The 18,405-nt window shown below is 32.8% G+C and overlaps 1 protein-coding gene across 1 annotated transcript in view; it reads left to right on the top strand.

Annotated features, from left to right (window-relative positions):
- Positions 1–1,339: 1,339 nt before the first annotated feature.
- The window catches only part of dar1 (dendritic arbor reduction 1), a 127,817-nt gene continuing 110,751 nt past the window's right edge, over positions 1,340–18,405 (top strand). The window contains exon 1 of the mRNA XM_075305960.1: positions 1,340–2,376. Within this exon, the coding sequence (XP_075162075.1) occupies positions 2,314–2,376 (63 nt within the window). The 5' untranslated portion in view covers positions 1,340–2,313. The remainder of the gene's footprint in view (positions 2,377–18,405) is intronic.

Below are 18,405 nucleotides of genomic sequence, written 5' to 3'. Positions count from 1 at the left end.
AAAGTTATTTGAACTTCATGGAGATCGTGGTCGAAATAAGTTTTTATATTTCTATACATTTTCCAGACCTATCGGTTCCTGGAATTTGGCAAGATGTGCCTCAATTTGGACCAAGTTTGAAACAACCACTGTGCACATAATACTGCGAGCAAAACGAACGCCACTAAAAAAATCGTATTGTTTTTCCTTCAAAAATCCAGTTTGTTAAGAACATTCAACTACAAAAACAATATATTGTTGCTTGGTACGTATAAGGATACTTATAGGTACCACGCCTGCGTCAAACATCAGGGCTTGAGGTGTCTCCTATTTTTAAGTGCTCGAAATCGGCATCTACTATAGCCAAATAATTGAAAACTAATACAAGTCTATTACCTTTTGATCAATTAAATTTTCGATCGTTTAAAATGTACAAGAGTAAAGCCTGAAACCGTCTTATACGATCAAAACATAAAGTTGGTAATAAATGTCCATTATCCAAGATTTAGTTCATGAAAAAATCCCAAATTATCTATTCCGCTAATGATAAAACAAGAATTTTATCAATAAAAAGACCTGAATTAATGCGATTGTCATGAATACTAACGAATATCGCACAATGTTTACACATACATTTATATGTTTGACGTGTGCCGTATGTGTTTTGCTTTAAAGATGATCACTGGCCAAAGAAATTTCATTCATAACTACTCCATAGACGTAGTTTCCTTGTTAAGCAAGTCAATGTACAACGACCATAGTATTCATCTGCCAAACATCAAAACCAAACACAAGACAACAACTGGCAAGAGTACCAAAACACAACTCACACAAGCATTTCTCAAACACATGATCGAACCCAAAGGCTCTTATAAACCCCGAACCAGTTTTATGAGAAGAGAGCCCATTGATGAATACGAAACCACTATAACCAGGTGAGAGCGAGAGTAAACAAAGTAACAATTCCATGGTTACCAAGAATATAAGAGAAGAGAAAATACCCAATGCGGATGAGTAACATCACTCATCACCTGGGTTTGTCGTAAAACAAAATTAAAGCCAAAATAACCCACTGGATGGCTTCTCCTATCTGTCTTCAGGTTTGTAAAACGATGACGATTACAACAACAAATGCAGCATTGTACGAAACAAAGTTAAACACCATGCGGGAGCAAATACCATAGTAGGCACATAGTGGTTAACTAATGCAAGAGCCACAAACAAACCAAACCACCACACAATCATGCATCGCAAAGCAGTATCCCACCAGTCACTCAACCAGCCAGGTTAGGATCACCATCAGCTAAGAGACTTCCGAGTATAAGACTAAACAACACAGAGCGGCAGCAGAGCCATGTTGGTAGTGGTATTGGTGGTGTTACGAACGTACGGTGTACCTCAAAGCTGAACCTTTGCTTATCCAGCCAGTCAGTCTGAACTCGGTTACCGACAGCGAAAGAAAGAAGTACGGTTAGTGCGCGTTCTCACACGAATCTAAAATCTGAATCCACTAGAACACATCCAACAAAACCAAATAAAACACATAGTGCCGAAATGCAAGATACGTAAAAATAATAAAAAAAAAACAACAACAAAATTGCGGTCCGTGTGTGTGCACGTGGATGAGCTCAATAGGGCCTCTAAGTGCCTTCTTAACGGACTGAGCTGTAGGAATATCCCAAAGGTTATATCATTGTGTAGAGAACCTAAAAAGGAAGAGTGCACCGTTCTCATCTAGACGTATAAATATTAACAAAAACAAAACACAAATTCATTTAACCAACAGTTCAACAATAATAACAACAGAAACAAAAAAGTGATTTTTATCGATATATTTAGAAAATGAATTATCAATTATTTTGCCGTCGCTAAAGCAAAAAATAAATACACCAATAATACATTAGAAAAAAAAAAATGAATGCATGCTTCAGCCAAGTGCCTTAAAGAATAGATGAAGAGTAGAGTACGTACCAAAAGTGTCTGTCAAAAGTTCAAATTATGTGCCTTTAATTTCATAACTCCACTGGACTATCGGAGAACCCGACATTTTCCCAAAAAAGAAAAATGTTGTGAAAAATATAAATAAAATACCAGTGTGCCGTTCTAAAATTCAATTTGCAATTCCTCAAAAAGAAAATCTATGGATTGTAACATTGTGAGATAATTGTTTGTGAATGAAGAAAACGGATCGTATATTATTCTACACTAGAGTAATAACCTCTTTTTTTTAAAGGGCTATACAAAGGGATCACATCAATTTGTAATCTATATTATAAAATTTAAAAAACAAAAAATCCATCCAACTTCCGCTAAAGCTCAAAGATATTCGCTTAAATGCATACGGATATACTGATTGGTGATCAATTTGCAGCTCCAACAAACTACTGGGTAATGCAGGTGAGTTTCAATATTCGAGATGGAATGTGAAAAAAAAATAAAAAGATATTTACGTGGCTAGGACAATTTAAGCAATACATAACAAAATTTATTGTTCAACGCTTTCACACGCTGAATACACGAAGAATTATTTTCAGTTACTCTAATGTTAAACTTCATAGAAAACGAAGTTTCAATTTACTCTTTGAGAAAAAGAGGAAAGTGTTATATCAAAACAAATCCTTTAACTTGAAATTGAAACCCTCGTTCTGTTCGAAAAAGATGTTTGCTAGCAGATTTAAGGAAACAATGTGCTTCTGTAGAACAATACGGAGTAGTAATAGTTGATACTAGGAATCAAATTTGAATTTATTCTTTAGTTTGCTTGTTTCCTCATGTGGTACCACAGTCCTTCATAAATGTATTAGCCATATACTAAATTTTAACATTCAAACTAAAGTTCGAGTAGAAATCATATCTCGTTTGAAGTGAAAAGTGTATTTAAAATAAGAATTTTAAAGGCATCTCCTACTTTTGAATAACTTTATAGAATTTGTGGGACAAGTTGACCCCAGATTACTATGATTTGCTTTTATGTGAAGACATCCATTTTTGAGTCGAATCACCTAACTAAATATAAGGATAAAACGACTTCATTGAGAACTTTATCTACTTTCGGTTTTTTTCAGTGTAATTTATACGAGCAGAAATCAATACATTTTAGACATGACAATTATTCAAAACAACAGGTACAATAGTTGGTAATCATTTGATTAACAGTCATCTTTGTTTCAAAATAAGTCCTTAACAGTTTGTAACGACAATTGGATAAAAATCTCTACTTCAAAATGCCATTTACTTAAAGGATTAACTCTTGTGTTCTTTAATTAAGAGCATTCCCCTTCGCTGATAAGATGTTTAACTTTAACTAAAGGAAACAAACTTCAACAATTTTTACATTAAATTTACAAAATTTATTTGAATAAAAAAGATGATTCGTCTTTTGCAGAGTACATTGACCCTAAACTGTACATTTCGTGTGTGTAGATAAGAAACGCATGTTTGGATCCAAAGGGTTTGATCTCCTTTTGAGAGTTTCGGTATTGATAGCAAGTTCTTTAAATATATATTGTGAAGAAGCAAATAAATTTGAAACCACTCTCATAAACGCAAAAAAAAAAATTCTTTCCTCCCAAACGAAATTTTAGACAAAAAAAGATCGTTTCCCATTTGCTTTTCGCTGTAAAGATGTTTATTTGGAAGAAAAGTATATATTTTTTGTGATAAGCGTTTATTCCTTTACATGATGTAAAACCAATTTCATAAGGACTATCTCAAAAACAGAAAATTCTTTTCTGAGTAATTGCATTTTCCCTCACATCTTTCTCACTTTCACGAGGTTTTTTAGTTCATAACTCATTTTTCTGTAATACAAACAATGTAGACGAAATTATTATATTTTTTAAATTTTACCTTTCAACTGGACGGAGAATCGAACCGCGGACCATACAGTTTGTAAGCCAACACAATATCCACTGGGCTACGTAGCTGTTATTGTCATCAAAAGACAATTATCGCTATAGCCATCAACGCACAAGCAATGCGAAGAGCCAAATTGCTATATTTATATAGCATAGTTTTCGGCGCCCACGATCCGATTAAAGAAACTTTATCTAACAGAAACATGCATTTAGTTGGGCACCGTGGCGGAATGGTTAGTATGTCCGCCTTGCATACCAGGGGTGGTGGGTTCAATACCTCCTCCGACCCAAATCCAAATGTTTTTTTACATTTTTACATATGTTCGACATTACACACTAATATATTAAATGTTTACTATGAAACTTCAAAATGTGTGTTATCAAAGACTTAAAGTCAGACAAGAACAATGCTTGATATAAACAAAATGGACTGTGTTTTTGGTTCAAGAATTATTTTCTTCATTGCGAAAATAAAAATTTGGTAAAAAGAAAATTTTTTTGGTGATAAAAATTTAAAATTTTCGAAGAAATCCAAAAAGCTTTAACAAAAGAAAAACGTTTCCGGTACACGTTATCCAAATGTATTTTTTTCTTTGCGTGTATACACTCAAAAACAGTGAACCCACCAGAAAGGAATTTTCTGGTTAATTTTAGAATATTTTAATTAAAAATTGCAAAAATGTCTTAGTGCCATACAAAGTCCATGATGATCGCATTATTGGTAAAATTTACAAAAATTAAGAAATTTTGAACTACACGAATTTAGTAAATCTTTAATATAATATATAGCTAATTTAACTAACGTACACACAATATTATTAAAGTCAAGAAAATGTTCTCAAAACCTAATAGTTCCATGTACTGAAATAAAATTAAATTGTCTTTAGTGTCATATAAAGTTCACTTCTTTTATTTTTATTAACCCATAGGCCATGGAAGTAAACTAAATTTGCCACAATATAAAGATAAGCATTTTCTATTTAAAGAAATAATATAAAATTCATATATTAACGGAACTATTGAAATAAAAATGCTTCAAATAATGGCTAATATTTAGTTCCTCAATTTGTCTTGTTGGTTCACAATTTGATACTGCAAACGTGTTTTCCCCTACTCGTTCTTCATTTTCAATCCCTTTTCGGCTTTGTTTTTTCGCACTGAATATGAGAATTAATGAATTAGAAAAAGAAATCTTTTTTGAACAATTGGTTTGAACAATAGTCGAAACTTGGATTGAACTCATGACCCTTTGTATGCAATGCGGGCATGCAAACAATTATTAATTAAGTTCAAGTTATTTTTTTAATATTAGCATATTTGAAGCTTCAGAAAGGCTAGAATCTCACAACTAGTTTATCTTAATACTAAGAGACCACTGGTATACTGAAAAGATCATGCCCGGTTCCAAAGATTTTGTCTTTACATTTATGATTTTGGTATTAATTCCCAGCCAAAGAAGCCGATAATTGAAGTAAGGACACAGTTAAGACACAATTCCCTTTTAAATTGAAGTTTTTCGTACGTGATTCTAGGAAATAAATTTTAATTTATTCGTTCTTTTCTTCGTGTATCCTGAAAGTCCTATTTAAAATAAATTACACGAGTTTACACTCAAAATGTACACTTGATGAAAATCAACTTTTCTTATGTATTTTGAGCTGCTGAATTCGAATTTTTAGACATGAAGTCTTCGCCACATGGCACTATTTTTTTTTCAGTGTAGCTATGGATAATATCAATTACACTTGATTTATATTTTTACCTCAGGAATGAGTTCCTCTTTTTATGCAAAGTGGCTTTATTCATCATTCATTTGCTCTTTTTTATATTCAGTAATTCGTCAAATAGCCAAAACGGGTTTGTTTATAGGACAAATCGCATCTTTGTTCGAAAGAAAAAATTTACAACTTTTGATGGTTGGTTCGACAGTTTTGATGAACTCCAGTTTTTGGTCATGAGCACCCAGCAAAAAAAATTGGAAGTTCTTCCAAATGCACAACTTTGCACTTCCAGAAGATGCACTTCCAATGATGTTCTTTATTTTAACTATCCAGGAAGTTCTTTTAATTCAATTTTTTATAACTTGGTTTTTTCATACTTTTACGACCATTTTCATGTAGCTTCGTTAGGCTTTAACTACCAGTTAGCAGAAAGTAAATTTCAAATATCTTCTCTCCGGTTAACTTTAACTAAACAGTTAAGCTCCTAACTGGCCTATGGAATATAAAGCCAAGATGACAGCTTCGTCCATAATACGGTTTAAAAGTTAGTTAGCTAACGGAACACTAACGGAGCTTTATGAAAAAGGGTAATTTTAACTTTTTTTGTTTCAAATAGGTTAAAAACAGAGTAAGAATTCATAAAATGGTACAAATCATTTAAATTTTGTCGGAAAAAATGCTAAATCCATTCTGAAAAAATTGTGAATTTTTGAAAATATTTGAGGTCAAACGTTTCCGACATTTACATCCAGAACATTGAATTTGGATCACACCTAAAGAAGTGATTCAAATTCAGTGCAACGACTGTAGAAATGGAGGACTTCCGTCCTATGACAAGCCCATGTTAAATTAATCGCTTCTGCATCAATTATGCACCACTTCCGGATCCAAAAAGATTATTTTTTGGCGACGCTTTTTTGCTGGGCCAGTCGCAGGACGAAAAAGAATGTTTTTCATATGTTTGGTTGTAAAATTTATATGTTTGGAACTCAAAATTTTTAACACAATATTTTTACGTGCAAGCATATAATGTTCATAAACTAGCATAACATGTTTGGGCGGGCATGCTAACCATTGCACCACCGTGGTGCAATGGTTAGCATGCCCGCCTTGCATACACAAGGTCGTGGGTTCGATTCCTGCTTTGAGCAAACACCAAAAAGTTTTTCAGCGGTGGATTAATCCACCTCAGTAATGCTGGCGACATTTCTGAGGGTGGAACGCCGTTCGGACTCGGCTATAGAAAGGAGGTCCCTTGTCATTGAGCTTAACATGGAATCGGGCAGCACTCAGTGATAAGAGAGAAGTTCACCAATGTGGTATCACAATGGACTGAATAGTCTAAGTGAGCCTGATACATCGGGCTGCCACCTAACTTAACCTAACCTAGATGTTAATATATTAGAACATATTATATTTGGGACATAAAATGTTTGTAGATATAATGCAAATATATATTAATTTGAAAATAGCCTATAAACATATATGGGGTTAGAACGAGAGACCTAGAGAGTATGCTGCAAGTAAAATAATGGAAGTAACCAATTGGCGCCTTAAAAATATATCCACAGAAAGAAAATTTCATTAAAATTTTTTTACTGCCAGTGTATGGACAAATGTGAAACATTATATGTTTGAACAATACAAACAATATTTTGTTTGAACCCATCCTCAAAACATATATGCTTGAAGCAAAATGTGTTTGGGTTATATGTTATGTTACAGAGGGAATTTTTTGTGAGGGTGCGTATTGTGCCCGATTTCAGAAAGTTTTGTTTTTTAATTTAGGCGAATATCTATTACCTGAGAAACCATTTTGGTGTTTAGTCAAAACTGCCATTGAACCCATGACCCTTTGTATGCCAGACAAGCATGCTAATCATTGCACCAAGGGGTGCTCTCGCTGCAATGGTTGGCATGCCCTAAATATTGACGTAAAATTTAAAAGACTACCAACATGAATCGAATATGAGGAAATTTTACCCATTAAGGTGAGTACTATGTTCGGTTTTTTCGCCAAAACACTAAATTAAAAGTACAAATATATTTATGAAGACGATTATATTTTGATCGAGTCTTGCCAAATAATAGATGGAAAAGATCCAAGGAATTGATTGCAAATAATCTTATATTTCTAAATTAGTTAATTAAAAAAAGTAACCGTGAAAACAAGCTGGTTTTCAGCGTGAAAACTGAACATAGTACTCAGCTTTATTTAGTAATACTGAAAGATTTGATTATGCCAAAAGTTTGCAATCATATTCTAATGAAATTGGAGCAATTTAGATTATCGCAACAATCAAACATTTCCAAATAATCCAGTGCAACAATAGACTCTGTAACATTAATATGGAAATTATGAATATAGACAAATTTCAGTAATTATTCGAACATTTTATGGCTGATCGTAAAACGAAACATTGTCGTGTAGACCAATGTCTTTCGAATGTCAAACATCGCTCATAAATGTTTGCTAAATATCATATTATTGCTTTGGACTCAAATGCTGTCATATAGTAGATGCTTCAGCAAAACTAGAAGAGGAAAAAATTAATTCATAAAGAAATATGATTCGAGCATAAAACAAAGTTGTTAAAGTATCAACGTTTCGGAATTCAATGGGGGGGAAATAAATCTTCAATCATGAAAATTTCCATAAATTAATATTTCAAAGCTTGAATAGAAAGTTACGTATCGATCGTCTTCATTTCATTCGGATTTTATGCGAAACGATATTTCTTCGATTTTTCGACCTGAGTGCCTTTCTGTCTGCTTGTTGGCCATCCGTCTGTCTGTCTGTCCGTCTGAGTGTCTATCTCGATTTCTGTTGATTTGTTTGTTATTATTAGTTTTTATGTATAATAAATAAATAAACTTAAAAATAGCTAAACACAAATCAATGTTAAAATATGACATCTCCATATGAAAAAGCTGGCACATGCTTCATTCGTTGTGTACGAATATATTCGCCATGGTGGTCCTATATAGTTCGGAATCGACATCACTTCAGTATCAGCAGAGTTCTTCGGCTATCTCATCAACCAAATATCAATGAATTACTTTTCTGATCTAGTGAAGATCCGAAGGGGGCTGCTGGGGAAGGCAATAAGAAATCGATAGGCACCAAAAGAATGAATATGAAAATACCATTCATAATACGATCGTAAAATGAGTTTTTATGGCAATTTGCAAACACGTTCGAAATGAAGCATAATACAACGACAACCACACCATATTCCATTGAGTTTGGTTCGGTTTTTGTTTTGTGTGATTCATGAGAAAATATCAGTGATAAGAATTAAATAACAAAATTTTATTTTATCTATTATTGTGTTTTAATAAAAGCGAAACGAAAGAAGACCGCCTAAAATCAACAAGACTTAAAAGCACCTCAGCGAGAGGTAAGAGAAAGATGAAAGCTTCTGCTGTTCAACCACCGAGAAAGAGCATAGTTTAATATCGTATCGAATTTCATTTAGCACTGTTAAGATGTGGAAGTGATAACCCACTTTGTTAAATACATATAAAATTTATTAATGAATTTCGACAACAAAATACGATTCAAAAGGCCATGCCCGGCACCAAAAGGGATCACAACAACGCTGAACAACTAGTAATGCTTAGTGATTCTAATTTTGTGCTTAAATGTACTGGCATTAAACCACCGAATTATCAATTTTCGTCCAAAGTATAAAACCCCAGGAAAAAAATTTGGAAGTTCTTCCAAAGGCACAACTTTAAAAGCACTTTCAGAAGATGCACTCCCAATGATGTTCTTTATTTTATCTACCCAGGAAGTTATTTTAATTAAATTTTTTATAACTTGGTTTTTTCATACTTTTAACTTTTTTTTAACTTTTAACTTTTTTTGTATCAAATAGGTTAAAAACAGAGTAAGAATTCATAAAATGGTACAAATCATTTAAATTTTTTTCGACAAAAATGCGAAATCCAATCTGAAAAAATTTTTGAAAATATTTGAGCGTTTCCGACAAGCGTTAGAATTCATTAAAAATTATAAAAAAATTATAAAAATTATTTATTTGACAAAATATCACAGAGTTTTTTAATTTACATCGAAAACATTGAATTCGGATCACACCTAAGAAGTGATGCAACGGCTGTTGAAATGGAGGACTTCCGTTCTATGACAAACCCATGTTAAATTCATCGCTTCTGCGTCAATTTTGCACCACTTCCGGATCCAAAAAGAACATTTTCATTACTTTTTTGGCGACGCTTTTTTTGCTGGGACAAAATAACAACGTTTGTAACACCCGTTTCCCAAACGTTTTATTTCTTTGCACTAATCGTTCGTTTGCACCATGAAAAATATCAATGGTATTGAAATTCACTTTAAATAAGAGAGAATATAAACTGCAGAGCTAAACTACACATACGGATAGAAAAAAATATTGTTGCCGTAAATAAAGAACCTTCTGCTGTAAAACCACAGCATCACAGGTTGCAACTAAAGTTGTTTGTTCTCTTTAAGCGAAGTTTCTGTACATGCGTTTTGTTTGTGCAAAAAAAAAACAAAAAACGTTACGTGTATCACAAATATAAAATACTATTCTTCCAAACAAACTTTTTAACCGCGAAAAGAAATTTCCATGGTCTAGAATTTCGTTTGGGAGGAAAGTATTTTGTCGTTTAGGTGTTGAGGGAGTTTTCAGAAAACAAAATATAGTCAATAAAATCTCTCAACTAAAGTATTACTCCGAAATTAGGTTAGGTTATTTAGGTTAGATTAGGTGGCAGCCCGACGTATCAGGCTCACTTAGACTATTCAGTCCATTGTGATACCACAGTGGTGATCTTCTCTCTTATCACTGAGTGCTGCCCGATTCCATGTTAAGCTTAATGACAAGGGACCTCTTTTTTATAGCCGAGTCCGAACGGCGTTCCACATTGCAGTGAAACCACTTAGAGAAGCTTTGAAACCCTCAGAAATGTCACCAGCGTTACTGAGGTGGGATAATCCACCGTAGAAAAACTTTTTGGTGTTCGGTCGTAGCAGGAATCGAACCCACGACCTGCATACACAAGGCGGGCATACTAACCATTGCACCACGGTGGCTCCCGTCAATAGGTCTAAGTATTTCATGTTTGCCATATAAGTCGAGCAGTCGATTAAAAAAAATCCCATGTGATATGGAGACGAGTGAGTGCATTTGATTTTGTCAAAGCCAATTGAATAAACTACTCACACAATGTGTTTTAGCTACATTATTTTGTACGAATATTTTCACAGTGTATCCTCAGTTTATTGATGTTCTTTGTTATTTACAATATTGTCATAATTTCCAAGAAGTTCCTCCAATAAAAACATATGTTTTAAATTATTGTTTACCCATAATTGTTAGACACTGCGAGATAGCACGCGTGGGAACCACATTCACACTTCAAATCAAAACAAAGTTCTAAGACCTTCAAGTAAACTAGGAAAAAAGCTTATCTATGCAACAAAAAAACATCAATGTACGCTAGAAAAAAGCGTTTATAGTTTCAAAGGTTTTGTCTTTTTTCTAACAATTTTGGTGTTGATTCGGATCCAAAGATGGGGAGAATTTCTCTAAGGGTATAAATCTTTCAGTGTATCTTTCTTCCATTCAAAATGCCCATATTCTTATGAGTTTGCCAGGGATGTCTTACTCGCAACCAAAACTCATACAGACATCAGCCCGTTGAAGAGAATTACGATATTGGAGCCTCAATGTAATTATTTGTTAATTTGTCAAACATTGTTGACTTATCATTAACTTCCCTTTTTCTCTAGCTGAATTATGACATTTCATCTGTCTGTCCATCTCTATTTCCCATTTTTTTCTCAATGAACTATGTGAAAGATGGGTAACGGAAGAGGAAAGAAATTCCCAGTATATCATTTAGATATTTGTCTACGAACAAATATCCGAACGCAATGTGTCATTGTGGAACGAGATAGACATTCTGTCTCCACCAATGCTACAATGAGTGTAGGAGCAAAGGGAAAGACATTAGCTTTTGACTACCCCTGCTCCATGAATGAATGAGTGTGAATGGCGATATTTTTGAAGTTTAGCGACACTTGACTAATATTTACACAATTTAGGCTTAATTAGTCCATAAACAATATCGAAACTCTTTAAGTTTATGATGATGGGTATGTTTGCACGGCTCCAGAGATGGGCAAACCGAGAATTAAGAAAATAAGTATCTACGAATTTCATATTAAGAATGTAGAAGAAAAAGTAATTGACCCACGTCTGATTTGCTTCATAGAGGATTTCCTTATATTATGTTGGTTATTTCACAAATCTCCGTTATCTCCTTAGAGCTCCGTTAGAGTAAAGTTAGCTAACAAACTTTTAACCCATACAAGATCGGTTCATATGGGGGCGATATATAATTATGGATAGTTGTTAGAAGACATACCAAAGTCATGTTCCACATTTCCATAGAATCGGATGAAAATTTAAATAAAAAAAAAATTTACTCCTCCAGGAGGCTCAAGAAGTCAAATCTGACTGATCGGATTATGCGGGTGTTATAGACAATTGCCAGAAAAAAAAATCAAAGAAATTTTGTATTTTGTATTTTAGTTCATGAATATTATTTTAGTTTAGTTCAATTTTGCCAAATGTGAGAATGAATAATTATGGGAATTAAAAATGAAAACAAAAAGTTTTATACAAATGAAGTACACAATTTTATTACATTTGAAAATTGTTCATATTTTCCGAAAACGTGTAAAGTTTATTTAAATTAAGTTTCTCAAATGAGTAAATTTTTTTTTTTAATTTTGTTTGTCTTGAACTTCATATAGCGCTAGGGAGCCACCGTGGTGCAATGGTTAGCATGCCCGCCTTGCATACACAAGGTCGTGGGTTCGATTCCTGCTTCGACCGAACACCAAAAAGTTTTTCAGCTGTGGATTATCCCACCTCAGTAATGCTGGTGACATTTCTGAGGGTTTCAAAGCTTCTCTAAGTGGCTTCACTGCAATGTGGAAAGCCGTTCGGACTCGGCTATAAAAAGAAGGTCCCTTGTCATTGAGCTTAACATGGAATCGGGTAGCACTCAATGATAAGAGAGAAGTTCACCAATGTGGTATCGCAATGGACTGAATAGTCTAAGTGAGCCTGATACATCGGGCTGCCACTTAACCTAACCTAACCTAACCTTCATATAGCGCTAAAGATATTGTAGCAACAGAAAAGAAATTATTTTTTTTTTAAAACTTTTCTTCATTTTAACAAAAATTGGTAACTTATTTGTATTATGTTGCAATTTGCAAATAAAATTTTTGTAAATATTTTCTAAAATGAATCTATATTTTCTTTCATGGTAGGTTCATTTTTTCTGGGTGTAAGAGGCATATATTGCACCAAATTTCAACCGGATTGGGTGAAATTTTGTTACGCTAAGAAGTCCCGTCAAATCTGATTGGTTTACATGCACGGTTTATATGAGAGCTATACCTGTATTGCTCCGGCATGGCATCGATACCTTGCTTCGTTCGAAAGTTAATGTGATATCATCATACTGACGGACATTACTAGATACCCCCTTTTGCGGAGGGTATAAAACTACTACGATGTTACAATCTACAAAATGTTGTCCATCTCTGACATTTAGCAAAGAATTTGTAGTGAACTTATTTGAGATAACATTGATTAGACTTTTGCTCATTCGGTGTTGTTTAAAAAGTGTTTCTAAGGAACGATTTGTAAGGGTTTTTTTTTATATTTTATGACAACTTGTTTTCACTCTCCAAAAAGATAACGTCAACAGGAAGTGATTTGTTGGTATACCAAACAAAAGGTAAATTTAAAATGTGTTAATAGGTTGAGTGGAACATTTTCAGCTACAGATTCATGTATGTAGGTATATACACTCATCGTATTTTTGATACAAGGACTTAGTGGGCTGTATATAAATTTAAAATTTTTATATACAAGCTATTAAATCCTCAGAAAATTATGAAATTACAAAACTTCATACTTTTTGCAAATTAGTTTGCAGGTGAAGGCAATGCTATGTAAAATGCCCAAGAACTGTGAAATTGAAAAAATAATGCTTCCATATAATATGTACCCAGTAAAAAAAGCGTGGCCAAAAAAGTACTGAAAATTTTCTTTTTGGATCCGAAAGTGGTGCTAAATTGGCGCAGAAGCGATTAATTTAACATTGGCTTGTCATAGGATGGATGATGTCCACCTTTCAACAGCCGTTGCACTGAATTTGAATCACTTTTTAGGGTGTGATCTGAATTCGGTGTTTTGGATGTGAATTAAAAAAAATTGTGATATTTTTCTGAATAAAAAATTTTCAAAATTTTTTATGGTTTTCAATGCACTCTAACGTTTGTCTGAAATGTTTGACCTCAAATATTTTCAAAAATTCCCATTTTTTTAGAATGGATTTAGCATTTTTATCGACAAAATTTTAATAATTTGTTCCATTTTATTAATTCTTACTCTGTTTTTAATCTATTTCAAACAAAAACAGTTAAAAATACCCATTAAAACTATGAAAAAATCAAGTTATAAAAAATTGAATTAAAAGAACTTCCCGCGTAGTTAAAATAAAGAACATCTTAGTGAGGAAATTTTTGGAAGTGCTTTTAAAGTTGTGCCTTTAGAAGAACTTCCAATTTGTTTGCTGGGTAATGCATCAACAATCTTCAATCCGAGTTGTACACACATTTATTACACCTTTTGACCTTAACCTCTACTACATAAAGGAAATTTTTAACCAGCATGTGGGATAATATATTTGAAACGAAAAGGAAAGCATACGAATTCCAAGATAAATATCGCAAGTCTGTTTGGATGATAAAACATTCAGGTTAAGAAAATTTCTTTGGTAAACGCCGCAACGAAATTCGAGTGTGTCAAAACTAGGCAGGTATAGAAATTACAGTAAATATCAAAAGATAAAAATGTTAACACTCTTTTTAAATAATTGATTTGGGTATTAAACAAATATTGCCAGAATAAAACACAATATTTTCTAAATAAATACTAGTTCTTTTTTTTTGAGGTTGTGCCCATATTGTGGTCTGCAGTGATCGACTTGAGAATTCCCACGACACACGCAAAAAATAACACGTTTGGAAAGAAGTTGTCACAAACGTTGTTCTTTTGTTACTGTTTCTGTAAATCTCTGAAAATTTCTAACAAAAAATATTGTTTACTACAAGATTTTTTATATTTACTGTAAATTTGGTATATTTGAAAAATTACATTATCACCCAAAAGTTTTAAACGGGTTAAGGAATTTTTTTTTACAAAGTTTCTTCAAAAGCTTTTGTTGCAGTGCAGATCTATAAATAGTCTATAAGTCTAAAATTTCGTTTGAGGAAAATATTTATTGATTTTTTAAGTGCGTGAATTAAAACAAATCGGACTGTCATCTTCAATGTTATAAAAAACACCACAACTCTTTATAATTGTTCCCATGAGTTAGAAATTTAATCATAAATTTATATTTCAAACTTATCAAACCGCCCTCGATAATTATTTTTTTTTTATGGATGGTCATCATTCGAGATCAGAGTCGGACTGAATGTGCATGGTGATAACAACATTTACAAATCGTTTGCAACGATTGCATCCTCGAATATCGCATCAACAGCATTCATGTTAATGCTTCGAACCTCCCATATTAGGGGGGCGGGGGTTTTGTTTGTTTTGTAGGGCTATTGCTTTCCCTTTGATTGAATGAATAGATGGTGTGGATTGTGTCCAAGCGTTGGTTTTATGATCCGATACCACACGCAATCTATGGACCTTTAGTGGAGAATTGCTTGTTATGTTTGATATTAACACCAATGCCCCTTTTTGTTGTTGTATTTGTGATATATTTTGTTTATTTTTCATGAAGTTGTGAGGACATGTTTTTCTACACCAGGCTTTTCATGGCATTTATGGATATCATCGTTTTCATGATCATCTTCAACCAAAGTTAATTTTTTTTTGTTTGACTTAAAAAGGTGTTAATTTGCTTTGACTATGATTGGAGATAGTTGTAAATGGAAATGTGTTTACACGTAAGAAATGTAAAGTATGTTTCCCTTACTTTTGTGAAAAGAGGTGAAAGGAAATTAATTAAGTTAATTTTATGATCTTTATCATGGAAAGTTTCTTTGTTTTCTGTGAACAGGACTTCCGATTCCGAGGTATAGTGAAGGTAATAGAATTTTGACTTGACTTTATTTTATTCATTGACTAATTTTGAATAGTATCATTACAAAACGGTATTCAGCTAGTCTTTAGGGGTAAATGCCATAAAAGAAGAAAAAAATCATCCTTATTCGAAGTATCATTACGAATTTTTAAATTAAAAAAGTTGACTCTGCATTAAATCGAGCTAATTTTAATAAAGAATCTTTCCAATTCAGCAATAAAGTAGAAGAATCGCCTTCATTAGAATTACAACTATTATTTCTGCCAATATCAATATTTGAAATATCGAAAAAGAGCATATGCTATTTAGATGAATGAGATATTCAATTTATTGACAAAAAGCCAAATTAAATATGCTTTTAATAGTACACAATTAAGATATTGAAGTCAATAAGTAAATATTTTCCCGCCGGCTTTGCTTTGTCTTTCAAAAAACTATTGATCTTGGTAAAATTCTTTTCACATTCCAGATGAAATTATCCCAATCAACTGCTATGCCAATCACAGATCAGCTGGAATACAGTTCCACAAAATCAATTTTACATATGTAATTTCAATAAATTGAATTTAGAATATATTAATTTAGTGGCAGTAGACACATTTGCAAGAGAGGCGAAACATTTCGAAGGGAGCGAAGTAAAACTAAAACCTCATTTGATAAAAATAAAACATGTTTTGAACAAAAATAAACAATAAAATTAAGTTGTAGTGCCTTTGACACCATAGCATGACATGGGTGTGTGTGTGTTAATCTATCTTTATCCGTCTAATGTGCTAACAAAAATTAACCATAACATTTAAGTAGAACCAATTGTCTGCTCGCGTCAAATGTTCGATCGGGAATTGAATTGAGTGTCCGTCCACAGACGCCTAAAGTTCACTACAAGGTCTTGCGAAAAACTAAAGTGTCTATATTCACTCACGCCAGTTTTTCTATTGGATCTCATACAAAATTTAATAATGATATTAATATTCACATACAATAGACTAATGGCTCTTTTAGTAATGTGAGAAATAAAAAGAAAACGATTTATATTCAGAAATTTAATAAAATACAATTAATAAGACCATTACCAACTATTCACTAATTGTTGGCCAACAGCTAGTCAATGGGATTTAGAAAAAAAAATGTAGTCCTATTAGATATTGCAAAGGGGTGGCGCCGATTTAATGACTACTTATTTAATAATGAGAGAGTACCCAGCAAAAAAAGCGTCGATAAAAAAGTAATGAAATTGTTCTTTTTGGATTTTGAATTTAACATGGGCTTGTCATAGGACGGAAGTCCTCCATTTCAACAGCCGTTGCACTGAATTTGCATCACTTCTTAAGGTGTGATCCGAATTCAATGTTTTGGATGTAAATTAGAAAATTCTGTGATATTCTGTCAGATACATAATTTTTTTATAATTTTTAATGGATTCTAACGCTTGTCGGAAACGTTTGAAGTCAAATATTTTCAAATATTCACAATTTTTCAGATTGGATTTAGTATTTTTTTCGACAAATTTAAATGATTTGTACCATTTTACGAATTCTTACTCTGTTTGCAACCTTTTTAAAACAGGAAAATTAAAATTACCCATTAAAAGTATGAAAAAAACATTTTATTAAAAATTTAATTAAAGAACTTCCTGGGAAGTTAAAATAAAGAACATCATTGGGAGTGCATCTTCTGGAAGTGCTTTTAACGTTGTGCCTTTGGAAGAACTTCCAAATTTTTTTGCTGGGTAATGCATTGTCTGCCAATGAACGATATTGGTTGTGTTAGTTGTGGAAAAATGGCACAGTTACACACAAAAGGAAAAGGGTCACGATGATCCGCTCATAAACGATATTCGCGGCACAAAATCACATTCAAAATTAAATCCAAATATTCAATCAATTATCTCAAAATTACTACATATAATTATTCATTGAAATCCATAGTGGGGAAATATGAAATTCGTTCCGGGCAAAGCCACATTACAGTACAGTTGGGAGCAGACTAGACATCGGCTGATGAGTAAACATGGGAGCCGCATCTAAATATGAACAATTTTTGGCTTTTGTGCAACAATTGGTTACGATTAGATTTTTTGAAAATTAATCATATTTCTTTTTATTAATTGGGTGATTATGATGATACGAATTAACCTAACTTCATTTATGTATTAGTAGGGATAAATGGGTCATTTGGGATTATTTTTTTTCGAGTGTTCCCTCTTTTTTTGGAATTTTGTTTCAAATTCATTTTCCGAACGATTCTTATATGAAATCCACTATTTCTAAAAATACCGTTTTTTCATTGCCATTTTTGCACTTCTTTAATGAATTTCTATGTAGAAAAATTTTCTATCCAATGAAAAATTCTCAATGAAAATTGAGGAAAATCAAAACTAATAATAGAAGAAAGTGACATCAATGCATCAGTTGCCAACGTTTAGTCGGTATGACACAGCGCAGTAGTATCTTGGGAAAAATGTTGAAGAAGGAGTAAAATGTATTATTTAAAATTGAAAGTAAAGTATGGTAGAATAAAAGATGTAGTTTAGGATCAATGAAATTTCTCTACAATTAAGCAATTTTATTATTATAACGAAGTATAACAAGGCCAAGTTCTCAAGGTATGACATGCATTAGTTTTTATAAATGTATTTGGTCGTATACACACTGTTTTTCACTATTTGATCGATC

Source organism: Haematobia irritans, chromosome 4 (assembly GCF_050003625.1).
Source record: "Haematobia irritans isolate KBUSLIRL chromosome 4, ASM5000362v1, whole genome shotgun sequence".
Lineage (NCBI taxonomy): Eukaryota > Metazoa > Arthropoda > Insecta > Diptera > Muscidae > Haematobia > Haematobia irritans.
The sequence above is the reverse complement of the archived record's forward strand: the minus strand, read 5'-3'. Positions and strand labels throughout refer to the sequence as shown.